At 39.2% G+C, this 14,938-nt stretch overlaps 1 protein-coding gene across 4 annotated transcripts in view; it reads left to right on the top strand.

Moving 5' to 3' along the window:
* Positions 1-10,269, top strand: part of DCX (doublecortin) — a 197,548-nt gene extending 187,279 nt beyond the window's left edge. For all 4 annotated transcript variants that reach the window (XM_074323613.2, XM_019719327.3, XM_074323612.2 and 1 more), the window contains one exon: positions 1,660-10,269. In XM_074323613.2, coding sequence (XP_074179714.2) covers positions 1,660-1,716 — 57 coding nt within the window. In that variant the 3' untranslated portion in view covers positions 1,717-10,269. The remainder of the gene's footprint in view (positions 1-1,659) is intronic.
* Positions 10,270-14,938: the final 4,669 nt, after the last annotated feature.

Genomic DNA, 14,938 nt, shown 5'->3' with positions numbered 1-14,938 from the left:
CTCATTAAAATTAAAAAATTTTGCTCTGTCAAAGACCATGCAAAGGATATGAAAAGACAAACTACAGACTGGGAGAAAATATTTGCAAGCCACATATCTAACCAAAGACATATATAGAATACAAAAATAATCCCTCTCCTTGGTATCTACCAAAAAAATCTGAAAATATTTATCCGTAAAGATATATGTGCTCCGATGTTCACTGCAGCTTTATTTACAGTGGCCAAGACATGGAAAGAACCAAAGTGTCCTTTGATAGATGATTGGATAAAGAAGATGTGGTACATATACACAACAGAATACTATTCTGCCATGAGAAAAGATGAAATAATGCCATTTATGATGACATGGATGGATCTTGAGATTATTATGCTAAGCGAAATAAGTCAGACAGAAAAAGTCGAGAACCATATGATTTCACTGATATGTGGTATATAAAACTGAAAACAACAAAAGAACAAGACAAACAAATGAAGAAACAAAAACTCATAGACACCGACAATAGTTTAGTGGTTACCAGAGGGTAAGGGGGGGTGGTAGATGAGGGTAAAAGGGATCAAATATATGGTGATGGAAGGAGAACTGATTTTGGTTGATAAACACACAATGTGATAGATAGATGATGTATTACAGAATTGTACACCTGAAATCTGTGTAACTTTACTAACAATTGTCACCCCAATAAACTTTAATTTAAAAAAGTAACTTAAATCTCAACAGTAAGAAAAAATCCAATTAGAAAATGAACAAAAGACATGAAGATACATTTCACTGAGAGGGAATTACAGATGTTAACTATGCACATGGAAAGATATTTAACATTAGCCATCAGGGACATACAAAAAACCCACAATGAGATATCAATACAAACTCAGAAGAATGGATAAAATAAAAAGTAGTGAAAACACCAAATACTGATGAGGATGTAGACAAACTGGATCACTAATACTTTTCTGGTGAGAATGCAAATGGTATAGCCACTCTCGAAAACAAGTCCTTACAAAACTAAACGTGTAATTACCATATGATTCAGCAGTTGTGCTCTTGAGCATTTATCCCCAGAGAAATGAAAACATATTGGCATAAAAACCTGCACATGAATGTTTATAGCAGCTTTACTTGTAATAGCCCTGAACTGGAATCATCCCACATGCCCTTCAATGGGTGAATGGTTACATGCTATATGATTACATTTATATAATATTCTTGACATCAAAATTACAGTGATGGCAAAGATTTTTAGTTACCAGAGCTTAGGGATGGGGGAGGGGTAGATGTTGCTATAAAGGCATAGCACAAGAGAGCCCTTTGGTGAGGATGCAGTTCTGTATCTCGACTGGTGATGATTACACAAAAATATATACATGTGGTGAAACTGCATGGGACTACTACTACTACTATTACCACCACCACCACCACCACTACACACACCCATGAGTAAATGGAAAACTGCAATGTGTTACCATTGCAGGAAATTGAGTGAAGAGTAAGTGGTACAAGTATACCTCCCTGTATATCAACTTCCTGTGAATCTATATTTCAAAATAAAATTAGAGAAAATATTAACTAAAAAATAAAAGCAGCCATATAATCTCGCCCATTTCAGAGCCCAAGTTGCTCAGAAAAAGATAATTAACTTTTTCTCTTATCTTCTTATAGGACCTGTACCTGCCTCTGTCGTTGGATGACTCAGACTCACTTGGTGATTCCATGTGAAGAAGGAGAGAGTATTCAGAGTCCAGAGTACAAATCCAAGCTTACTGTTACAATAGGGTACTTCTGCTCAAGTGTCCAACAGGGTTATTGGTGCTTTCAAGTTTTTATTTTTTTGTTATTGTTGTTATTTAAAAAACAACAACACTGTAATATGTTGGGTTTATTTTCCTGTGATTTCTCCTCTGGGCCACTGATTGATCCACAGTTCCCAATTGTAAGAGATAGATTGATAACCATACTTTGGGGTATCTTTCCAGGGATGCAAAATGTGATAGTCCATGACCGTCCTACTGAATATTTAGGCATCTCCATTATTTTCCCTGTCTCACTTTGCTCATACACAGGAGTCATCCTTTTGTAGAGGGTTGTTTACATACATGCACTTAAAATGTGTGTGTGGTGAAAACATCATTGGCAAATCCAAGAGTGATAAACACAAGTACCTCCTGACTCCCAATCTCGAGAATCCTGGAAGATCCTCAGAGGATGGCAAGGCAGCTCCCTGGTCTTGCTCTTCACACCTGATTGAGCCCACTGTTTGTTGTCTAGCATCAATTCTGGCTAACCATGGGGAGAAACACCAGCAACTTATAATTCTGACACTAGACACTTAGGGCCCTGGTACAGGGCTGGCTGAAAGAGACTAGGCAGAATTGGAAAACACTGTAGGCATCTCAGTAAAGTTTATAAATCACAGTGAATTCCTTGTCAACTCCTCCACTGGGGCAATTTAGAATCAATAAGCAATTAATAGAGTTGGGGGTGACGGACTTCATATAGCTGATTCCTCTAGGAGGCTGTCTAACATAGCAAATTATTACACAAAGTGTATGGTATCCATCTATCTCTGTTCTATTGAATGCCTTGTAAACAGCCAACACTGAAAACACTGTGAGAATTTGTTTTCAGGTCTGTTACCTTTCGGTCGCTTTTTATAGCAAGGAACCAATATCCTTTTTATAAAACCTCTTGTCTGTATTTCAGGAGCAAACTCTTCAAGCTCCTTTTTTATAAACTGGTGATTTTTCTTTTGTCTAAAAAACACAGCAGAAAATTTATCAAAAAAAATGCAGAATAACGTAGTTTAGAAATCATGCTGTCACTGCCAAACAGAGACCTCCAGGAGTAAACAAAATAAATAGCAGAGGCCAATTCAATAGAATCAGTCTTTTGATAACTTTTTAACAGTTATGCTTACATTAATAATTTCAATGTGGACCAGACATTCTAATTATATTTTAAATGAAATGTTATGGCATATTTTAAGCAACTCTTTTTTATCTATAATCCTGATAGTTCATACTGAAGCTACAGAAACCTTTCTCCTGTCTTTAACACTAGAAAGGGTTTCTCTTTGCTAAGGACTGATCATTTCAAATAATTATAAGTCTTTGAGGTACAGGTTCATAACACTGCTTTTTGTCTGTAATCATAGCCCATAATTGCAAAGATAACTAAATTTAAGTGAAAACCATGCATGCCAATTCTGTGTTTGTTTTTAACAGATATGAAGATTTTCTTATTTCTTCGTAATGTGCAGATAGTTGGAAAAGCGCAACATTTGAAGCCAAGTTGCTTCTTGGCTATTGAATGACTTGCAGTTTTCCTCTACTTTAATAGGAATGAGCTTGCTGTGTGTGTGTGTGTGTGTGTGTGTGTGTGTGTGTGTGTGTGCATGCACGCGCGTGCAGGCGTGTGAAAGTACCCCTTCATAATTGAGAGATACTACAGGATACTCCAACATTGATCAGTAGCAACTTGGTGGCCTTGCTGATGAGCACTGTGTAGGAGGGAATTCAGTGGATGAAGGGGTACTTCAGATGCCTCTAGACAAGATTCAGATGACCTCCGCTACAAGAGACATTCTTGGTTCAAGAGAAGTCCAGATGGTGGTAGTACTGATTCCTGGTTAAATTGGTCATTGAAGAACCCCAAAATATGATAATCTCTTTTTGCCCCTCTCCTCTATTTGTAGGTTTTTTAGAAACCATTAAGAAGCCCATTTTATTTACTCCTTTAATTCTTTTTGAAAAATTCAAGGTTTTCTTAGTACCTCCCAGAACAATTTGTAGTTAACTGGGAAAAATTGGTGCTTGAAATGGGTGGTGTTATAGAGAGTGGTAGGAGGTCTATTTGTAAACTTCAGGTCAGACCCCCAAAGATTCCATCCTTTCTCTAGATCTTTCTCTAGATCTCATTTATTCCACTTCCTTCCATCTATGATGAAATTAAGGCTGAAGCAGCTAAATGACCTGCTGGAAAGAGCGGGACTAGAGGAGAGATTGAGATTTCCTTATATCCAGGCCCTATGATACCTCTCTGAGTGTTGCCTTGCTTGTGGCATATGTATCATTAGGAAATACTAAATGGACGTTTTCTTTAGAATAATCTTTGAACCAACAATCTCCTATAATAATAGATTTTCCATCTTTCTTGTAATAAATTATAGGGAAATATTTCTGTACTGCCACTTCAGGGGGACTTGGTATAGTTAAAAATTCAAGGCTTTAGTAATTGCATTTTAAATTGGCCCATTTTCAAGGCAAAAAAGAAAAAAATTGTAACTGAGCTACTTCACCCATCATTCATTTCCAATTTTACCCAATCCAGTTTTACTACTAAATTCCCATTGTGTTACCTGCTGCACAGTTAGCAAATAACAAGTCATTCACCAAACACTTGCTTCCACTCACCCCATTCTTTCTTCCTCTTTAACACACACATACAAACACACACTCAATTGATCTGTTGCTTATTCCTACCTCCTGATTTTTCTCCCTTACAGAAATAGAAATAGGGACCAAGAAGGGGAAAATGTATATATGGGGTCAGGGCAGAACAACTTCATAAGTGGTGTTAACTAGAGGTAAATTGAGAGAAAATTTCCTTTTCAGTTTGGAAAGGACAGCCATTAGCATGACTTCTTTTTGTCCTTACGGACTTTAGTATTAGCCTAGATTGAATCATAGAGTTTTCTAGCTGGAAGGAACCTTAAGATCACATCATCTACTCTAAATTTTCGTCATTTTCAGGCCAATAATGGAGATGCAGAGGTAAAGTAATTTCCCCAAGGTCACACAGCTGGCTAGGGGCAAGTCTGGGATTAGAACCTACATCTTCTGGCTCTTATTCCAGGGCCTTTTCCAACTGAACTGTACTGCCTTCAACTAGGCTCCTGAGAATTCTTTCCCAGGATCATGTTGCATCTTGGAGCCATATGCTGCTGTCCTGATCTCAGTGGGAAATCCACCCAGCAACCTAATACAGCTTTTTCTCCCTGTATTCATATGGTTCCCATCCACATGGACTGCAGATGTCTGCAAAGAGAAGGAAGCACTGAAGACCAACAGGAGCAATGGGGTCCCTGACCTTGTGCATCCAACACAAGGGATCACTGTGAGAAGCCCAACACAGGGGATCACCTTGAGAAGCCCTCAGAACAGCCCCCTGAGTTCCTGCCCTGTCCAAATGGGATATAGAAAGACTGGTTTTCCCAAACAGCTCATTTTATCTCATTTCACACTGGTTGGTCTTCATAGGTCGAGGGAAATGTTTCTTGGTTTTAGAGCATGGAAAGGAAGGAAGGAAGAGGGAACAACAGCTTTGTTCATCCTGACTTTCTGTGATGGCTTTTTAGTATTTTTAAAATGAGTGTGGCTACCATTTGCTGGCAATGATTTCTTTTAAAAATATGGGAGTGAGACTAGCTAGAGAAAATAACCTGGTCTTGCTGTGGTTATCCTCATCCGCAATGTTCCCATAACCATCTTGCCATTATAGGGACAATTTCCAAGTATAAGCAAGGGACTTTGTGACTAAAATGTACCCTGGCCTATGTTAAACATTGGCTCCTTGTGTTTGCACTAAAATAGTAAGCTATGTGCTCTACACACCATACTCATCTTGTGTACACTGCTCCTGTGGCCTTCCATGGCAGTAACCAGGACAACAAGTTCTGAACACGTACTATTACTCACAGCAAGCCTCTTCCTGGGAACTAAAGGGTATTTATTAGTTCAGTTCCAAGAGACCTCCTTCCAGGCTTACCCTATTCCTCAGGAAATTCTGTCTCATTCCCGCTTCTCCTCCCCAATCCAAAATAACCAAGAAACCTTAAAGTGGATGTGTATTTATCTGAAGAAGGCAAGAAGAAACGGTCTGAGCCCCTAGATCCCTCTTTGAATTAACCAGTCCAAGTCTTAGAGCAGCAATCCAGTGCTTGCCTTGGAAAAAATTGTGTCCGCTTCCCTAGTCCTTTCAGTATTATGGATGGACATGCTCCCAATCCACCTCAGATTTGGTTCTCAACTTAAAAAACAAACAAACATGTCTTCCTTGGACAAGGGAACAAGGCTTCGCATGTCCCCAAAATGAGCTCTAGCACACTGATGAGAATGCTTCCAAAGACCCGCTCACCTCAGAAATATCTATGCCAAGAGACTTACCCAGATAGATGCACTGGGACAGTGGGGTTTGAATGACCTCATCCACTGTCCAGTTTGCTATGGAAATAAAAGCATTAGAAATAAAAATAAAAATAAAAACAAATCAAACAAAAAAAACAAGGACATTGGAACTTGTCCTTGGCCACTTGGGGTCACTTTGATCTCCACGGCCAGGTCTCACTCATACATTGCCTTCATTGCATTAAGGGATTTAGCTCTTAGGCCTAGGCTGGTTTCCTAAGTAAATGATCAGTGTTTTGAAGCTTATCTGGGATGGGGGAGGGATTAGAGTTGTATGTTTTTGGACCTGGGATCTAGAGAGACTAAAGGTACAGCCATTGATAGGCCAGAAGTGATCTGAGACCTCTTGTGTACAATGATGCCTTGCAATTGCTGGTCTTCCTGGGTGTTGCTCCTGGTATGGAACTTTGAAGCTGTCACTCTTCTGCCCATATGTAGCCTCATCTACTGTTCTGATTCCATGGAAGTTTTCCTCTTCCTTACAGGTGTTACCACTTGGAGCAAGGATACTGCATTGATCCCTCATGCCTAGCTTTTGGATGGAGAGGCATCTCTGACAGGTTCTCTGGTTATTGTTGATCCAGACCCAGTCTAGTACTCTTAACACTCAGTGAATTGTCCTTAATCATAGCTAAAGGCTGTGATCCTAAACTAAGGCAACACAGGTCATTTCTTAAAAATGAATTCCCAACAGGCCCAATAATTTTCATCTATGGCCTATGCAATGTTTTGCTGCAAGTACAAAGTAATATATGAAACATGAAAGTATGCACTACCCTTGCTTACATTTTTAAAATTTTTGATTGAGATTTTTTTGGGAAGAAATAAATTAGAGGTAAAATTAAAGTTCTCTATTTCAATTTTAATAACATACTTACAATTTTAAAAAGCAATAAGTCCAAAAAAATAAATTCCCAATTTTATTCTTCCTCTGGCTTGCAGACCTCACTTCTCTAGTAGGTAAAAGGCTGGAAGTTTTAGTCACACAGTAGCCAAGTCACGTGTGTGGGGATAAAATGCATTTCTAAACCGACAGAGCACTGAATCCAATGGGCAACCTACTATAGTCTGGGACTGTCAGCAGCTTCTCCTAGCCCCTTCTACTTTCTCTTTTCAGAGACTAAAAGACTCACTCTTCATTGGCTTTTCTTTTAGTATGCCTGGTTAAAGAATCTTGCCCCTCCTATCTCTTCAGGAAAAAATGACTTCCTCCTCTCTCTCGCATACCTGGGTCCTCAAAGATCTAGTGTGATCTTTACACCCAGCTTCTCAGTGTTGGTGTTGCTTCCTGCTTGTTTCCCATTAAGGATCCATGCAGATCTCCCACTTTGGCCTAGGTAGCGTGACACTGGTTATCATGTGACAAGACTCTTGAAGCCCCCTTCTGCCTGCCTAATTTGGATCTCTTAGTTTATAGGCTTCAACATCTTCTGGAATCAGAGGCAATCTTGCCTTGCCTTGGATGCCAGGGGTAGGAAAATATAGAATCCCCTTTGGAAATAAAGGCACCTTCCTGCTCCAGATTAGAAAGACAGGCTAGTGAGAGAGGGCAGATGGCACAGCCTAAGTCAGAACAAACACCTTGTAAATTAAGGCAAAAACAGGCATTGGGACTTCTCATTTCTGGGTTAGTAACCTGAGGAAATCAATGGGTTTTTTGCCACTCTCTACCTCCCCTGCATATCTCTTTGCTTTTTCTCTCTAGTTCACTATTTTTTATTTTAGTTTTATACTCTGTGTTGCCACTCTCTTTCCACAGTACATACATCCACCCTTTGTCCTCTGCAATTTTTTTACTCTGTCTTTTGTCCTCTAAAAGCCTTTTAATTTTTTTTCCTTCCTCCTTGTCTAGGAATTGGGCATATGTCTCTGCTTAACCCTGTGATTTCCCCTTGGTGATGAGAATTATTTCCCTACTCAGCCAGCCCTGATCCTACCCACGTCTAGTAAGAAGTAAATTGGTGGGAATAATCCAAATCTGGCCCTTTATTCTTCACCCTTTTCAGTTGTAATTCCCTGAAGCGGATCCACACAAGCAGTTTCCTTATAGCTCATGTACCTTTTGGCCTTTGCTTTCCAAGCACTGTGCAGAATACTTTGTGATTACTTTTTAGTCTTCCATTTTGTGGAGCAGTTAAGTGTGCTCAGAGAAATAATCAGCAGAACAGAAAAATCCACCCATGGATTCATATCAGCTAAATACTATTAATTAATTTTGTTTAATGTGCTCTTAGTTTGAAAAGCTGCAATGTAATATAATAAGAGACCACAGGTAATTTCCCCTGTCATTTGGTTTGGCTGGGTGGTCGTGTTGGGTGGGGGAACAATTTGTTTAAAGTTTTACCAACATACATTAAGCTCTGCATAACAACCTTATATTTTGGGGCTTGCCAACTGCTGATTTTTTTTTTTTTTTTTGCTAAACTTATAGGCAATTGGGGTTGATTTAAATGAAAAGTGTATTTAACAAATCCATACCATAAAAAGAAACATTTGCTTAACTGAAATGTGTTTTTCCATCTGTTACTAAATTAACCTAAATATTTACTGTCGACACCAACTGTTCATGATTTTGTTCAGGTAGTCCATATAAAAGTAACTATTAGACAAATAAGTCAGCCTGTAGGTGCTAATTTATTTAACAGGGTACAAAGCCCTTGGGAATGTCAATGCTTGGCAATACGATATGGAATGCCCTTTCCAATGCCATTTCTTTATAAGTCCTTTTAATGGGATTTGAGCAAGTAAGAGGTTATATCAAAATGTCTTCAATGTATGGTCCTGTAATATATTGCAGCTTGACGCCAATGATCCCTTATAACTTGTACACAACTGATGCATGTTTTGATTGAATTTTTGCATTTCTCATGTGTGGTAAGTTCTTTAAAACATTTTTGGTCATCATTTTCTGCCATTAAACTTGTACAGAAAACTGTTTTATGGCCATTTTCAAAGGGAGAAAGTTTAAAATGGAAACAGCCCACCCTTTCTGTCCTATATCTGTAGTTAGAACTCAGTAAGTGTAGCAAAACAACTGTAATTGGTGGTTGTAGTGTTAGAGATGTTAGCTTGCTAGTGACTAGCTTTGGAGAGTAAATGCATGGTATTGTACATCACATTTCTTAAATAACTCATTTTAATCTCTGAAAAGAAAATATTCTTCCTTGTGATCCCTCCTCCCTCCCTTGGCCTCTCCTTCCCCCTGCTCCCAGGTGTCTTTACAGTTGTAAATAACTGATTTGGGGGCCAACAATATTTTTCAAGTAAAGTCAGAAAAGAACAAACAAATAAAAAAGGGGGGACGAAGCATTTCTCAACAGTCTCTCTGCAGTTATTGACCATTTCTCAAGGAATGGCATTGTGATCAAAGACTAAACTCCCCTTTACATAAAAATCAGTGGCAAATTGGGAGTGCAATTGGCCATTTAATTACATTGCAGAATTGTCTAGTTCTCAGAGTCACATATAATCAAATGACAGCAAACAATGATGTCTCTATCCCTGCAGCAGTTTTGAAGGCTCTGCTTGACCAATGACCAATAATTATTAAAAAAAAAAAAAAAAAAAAAAAAAAAAAAAACAGAGAAAGACAACAGATATTTAGGAATTATTATCTGCCCCTTCAGAATAGTTACAGGCAGAAAAGACAAGGACTTGGGTTTATATTCACTGCTGTTGGTTTCCCAGGGAATGCCTAGCCTTCTCTTAGACTGTAATTCAAAACGCATTCTCATTTTTGGTATGCTGTTCCCACTTGGACTGGTAGGTTTGGTGAGGCCCATGTAAAGCAGCTGGAGCAGACCCTTTTCATCTCCTGTGCCTGCTAATCTCCCTCTTCCTCCCTCCACAATTTGATGAGGGCTTTCTTTGGTCAGAGGACTTCAAAGTCTAGAAAATTTCCCCATGTGTGTAGCGTGTTGTGAACTATGAATGCTGTACATTCACAGCATTCAACACCGGGCAGCCAAGAGCTGCTCTTGCAATCATTTTGGCTCTCAAGCTCTGTTCTTCATCTCATTCTCATTTCTGTGTACATTTGCAAGATGTGTGTAATGTCATTTTCCAAAAATAAAATTTGATTTCAATATTTCTGGCTGACATTCTTTCTTTTTAAGCATTGAACCAGTGATCATGTAACCACAAAATGTCCAATCTGGCAGAAAACTTAGACAATATTTTGTCCAACCTTTAATTTTATAGATGAAGAAAGCTGAGGATCAATGTATGATGGAAATACCATAATTAACAGCACAGCACATTTGCAACATATAAGATCTTGGATCTCTCTTCCAGAGTTGAGCAGAAATTAAACGACCTCTTTTTACATATAAGACGCTTTGGCTAAGGTCAGTCTGTGCCATCAGAATAGGTGGTCACTTCTAGTACTGTGTTTTCAGAGGTCCAAGAAAGACTCCATGGGTTCCTCAAAAATACTTTTACCTGTTGCCTGAAATTCCTTTGACAGTGTTCCAGTTCTCCCTCCATAGGTTGATGGTACAACCACTCTTTGGGAGAGGGAACTCCTAAATATCTTATTCACCATCAGGCATAAGTGACTAATTAAATGTTTTTTACAGATAAGGTTTTATTAACAGGCAGAATACAAGGCACTGGGCTTGTGCAGAGGTTGATGGAAATGGTGGGAGAAAAAGGTACAGAAAAATGAGGCTGAGATCTTAGAAAACTGTTTGAACAACCTCACAATGAAGGCCAACCCTGGAGCTTCCACCTGACGTGTATTTGAAGAAGCAAAGATGCCAGCATCCTGGGTGTTCCCAAGGACTCAGATGATTAGGAATGCTTCCTCCATACCACCAGGACCATCACTCTGGTTGAGACAAAGAAAGTAGGTAGAGGTGGAACTTCTTAGTGTTCTTAATCCAAAGAAAAGCTAGATACAGCCACCAGACTGGCCAGGCCAGTCTTCATCCCCACTATCATCAGGCCTTTCTCATTGCTGTTTTCTCGTGATATCACTTTATCCCACCTTGGTCTATCCTGGTCTCCACTGCAAGCAAAATCTTTCTAAAAGATTATTTTGATTGTGTTATTCCTCTGACCAGGAACTTATGACAGCTGTCTATTACCCAGATCAAATCTAACTCCTCTTTATTATTTTTGTCAAATTTCTGGAGTGCTAATTATGTTCTAGGTACCTTTGGGTCTCCAGGAGTTCCAGCCTAGTGAAATCAGACCTATAAATAAACGAGCCCAGTGCAAAGGAGCAAGTGCTATGGGAACACAAATGTTGGGCAAATTAATGTCCCAGGATGATGAAGGTCAGGGAAACTTCACAGAACTGGAAGTACTTGGGAAATGATTTAAGAGTTTTCCAGGTGGGCAGAGAGCATTCTAACTAAGCATATGGAATAGCACAGGAAATGGCAGAAAAAGCAAGGCCCGCTCTGAGAGTTGAAAATTACCTGAAGTAGCAAGGTTATATAGACCCAGTACACAGGGTTCTGGGAGGAAAACAGAAAAGCATAGTCTGGAATTATATTTTGGGTGGTTTAGATCAGTGGTTTCTCTCTCCCAATCTCCCTTCTTCCGTCCTCCTTCCTCAGCCCCTTTTCCTTTCTCCTCCCCTCATCCCCACCCCCATCTCTTTTCTCTGGTTTTATGATTTCCTTCTTTCAACAGCTGTTACTGAAAGCTTCCTATACTCCAGGCCCTGCACTAAGGACCTGGGGTACAGAAATAAAACACGGTTTTTGTCTTCAAGGTGTTCACACTGCAGAGCAGTGCATTAGCACCAACTAGAAACTTGTCATAAATGCAAATCCTTGGATCCCAACTTGTATATAATAGATCAGAAACTCTGGGAGTGGGAACCAGTAATTCCTGTTTTAACAAGCCCTCCAGTGGATTCTAAGGCCTTCCCTCGTTTGAGGACCCCTGTTCTTGCGAATTCCACTACATTTTCCCCAGGATTCAGTGAGTACATATGATTTCATGGGTCATTTGAATTAGAGTTTGCACCTTTCCAGGAAGAACAAAGACCCAAAAGGCGGTTAACTCTGGCAAAACCTCTGTATATTTGGTTTTCTGAAGAAATACTACCTTTTCAAGCTTGACAAAAAAACTTGCATAGGTAGATACATATTGAGAATGGGTATTTGCACCTGTTGCAAGTGTCCATATGGGGACATGAGGAGATCCTGAACTGTGGCCAGAATGGTGGAGGAGAGGAAAAATGGGGGCAAGGAGCTGGTGATATAGAAATGACAGGACTTGGTGGACAGACTGGATGTATGGAGGAAATGTGAAAGAAGGGAAACCCCGACTTGACTTAAGCAATTCAGTTTTAGCTTTTCCTGTCCCTAGATATGGTTCTCTGTTCTGGAAAGTTCAATAGCCTCCCTCGTATTCACCTCCTCCCCTGACTTGGGCCCTGGCTATGCAATGCTCATTCGCACTTCACTCTTGCTGACAGAGTCTACCCTTCTTTTTCTGCCCAGAAAAATACCCTCTGAATGTACTTTCACCTTCTCTCCACCTGTCTAAATCTCAGATGTAGCCAAGAGCTACCAGCAACGGAACTTAAGACATATTTGTAAGAAAAACAAACCCAAACATGGAGGGAAAACTACAGCTTTCTACCCTGAACTTTCCAGAGCAGTCCTCATCTTAAGTAAATTGATCCCCTTTTCAAAAAAAAAAAGGTGATTTGTTAAACATATAACTAAACGTGATTTCATTTTTGACCTTTATTTACATTTTTATATAAACACACTCATGAATTAGAAAACATTACTTGTCAAGACACACATCTGAACTGAGAGTTTGGAAAATATGATTCCTTTCTGGGACAGGATTTCCCTAGGTTTCCTTGTCAAATTATCTGGCCTCCTTCTCCTTGATCCCCTTGCCACTGTGGGAGAGACTCTGCCTCTTCTATTTCTTTTTTTTTAAATTAAATTTATTGGGGTGACAATTGTTAGTACAATTACACAGATTCCAGGTGTACAATTATGTATTACATCATCTATAAATCCCATTGTGTGTTCATCATCCAGAGTCAGTTCTCCTTCCATCACCATATATTTGATCCCCCTTACCTTCATCTCCCACCCCCCACCCCCAACCCCCTTACCCTCTGGTAACCACTAAACTATTGTCTGTGTCTATGAGTTTCTGTTTCTCATTTGTTTGTCTTGTTCTTTTGTTGTTTTTGGTTTATATACCACATATCAGTGAAATCACATGGTTCTCTGCTTTTTCTGTCTGACTTGTTTCGCTCAGCATTACTCTCTCAAGATCCATCCATGTTGTCACAAATGTTCCTATATCATCTTCTCTTCCGGCCGAATAGTATTCCATTGCGTATGTATACCACAACTTCATTATCCATTCCACTATCGAAGGATATTTTGGTTGTTTCCATGTCTTGGCCACCGTAAACAAATCTGCAATGAACATTGGAGCACATGTCTCTTTATCTATAAACATTTTCAGATTTTTTGGGTAGATACCCAGGAGAGGGATTGCTGGGTCATATGGCAATTCTATTCGTAATTTTTTGAGGAACCTCCACACTGCCTTCCATAATGGCTGCACCAGTCTGCATTCCCAGCAACAGTGTATGAGGGTTCCTTTTTCTCCACAGCCTCTCCAACATTTGTTATTATTTGTCTTGTTGATGACAGCCATTCTGACTGGGGTGAGGTGATATCTCATTGTGGTTTAGATTTGCATTTCTCTGATGATTAGTGATGTTGAGCATTTTTTCATATGTCTATTTGCCATTTGTATGTCCTCTTTGTAGAAATGTCTCTTCAGGTCATCTGCCCATTTTTCAATTGGGTTGTTTGTTTTTTTGTTGTTGACTTGCATGAGTTCCTTGTATATTTTGGGTATTAGCCCCTTATCGGAGACACTGTTTGCAAAAATCTTCTCCCATTCAGTTGGTGGCCTCTTTATTTTGTCAATGGTTTCTTTTGCTGTGCAGAAGCTTTTAAGTTTCACGTAGTCCCATTCGTTTATTTCAGCTTTTACTTCCCTTGCCTTTGGAGTCAAATTCATAAAATGCTCTTTGAACCCAAGGTCCATAAGTTTAGTACCTATGATTCTTCTATGCAGTTTATTGTGTCAGGTCTTATGCTTAAGTCTTTGATCCATTTCGAATTAATTTTGGTACATGGTGACAGAGAGCAGTCCAGTTTCATTCTTTTGCACGTGGCTATCCAATTATCCCAGCACCATTTATTGAAGAGGCTGTCTTTGCTCCATTGTATGTTTTTAGCTTCTTTGTCAAAAATTATCTGTCCATATTTATGTGGTTTTATTTCTGGGTTCTCAATTCTATTCCATTGGTCTATGTTTCTGTTTTTCTGCCAATTCTATGCTGTTTTGATTATTGTAGCCCTGTAGTACAAGCCTAAGTCAGGAAGTGTGATACCTCCATTACTGTTCTTTTTTCTTAAGATTGCTTTGGCTATTCTGGGTCTTTTGTGGTTCCAAACAAATCTGATGATTTTTTGTTCCATTTCTTCAAAAAGTACCATTAGGATATTGATGGGGATTGCATTGAATCTGTATATTGCTTTGAGTAATACGGCCATTTTAACTATGTTGACTTTTCCATTCCATGAGCAGGGAATGTCTTTCCATTTCTTTGTATCTTCTTCAATTTCTTTCAAAAATGTCTTATACTTTTCAGCATATAGGTCTTTCACATCCTTGGTTAAGTTTAATCCTAGGTATTTTATTCTTTTTGCTGCAATTGCAAAAGGAATTGTGTTTTGCATTCCTTTTTC

This window comes from Rhinolophus sinicus, chromosome 18 (assembly GCF_057876585.1).
Source record: "Rhinolophus sinicus isolate RSI-liver-muscle chromosome 18, RSI-T2T, whole genome shotgun sequence".
Taxonomy (NCBI): domain Eukaryota; kingdom Metazoa; phylum Chordata; class Mammalia; order Chiroptera; family Rhinolophidae; genus Rhinolophus; species Rhinolophus sinicus.
Note: the sequence above shows the minus strand (reverse complement) of the source record. Positions and strands in the feature narration are given on the sequence as shown.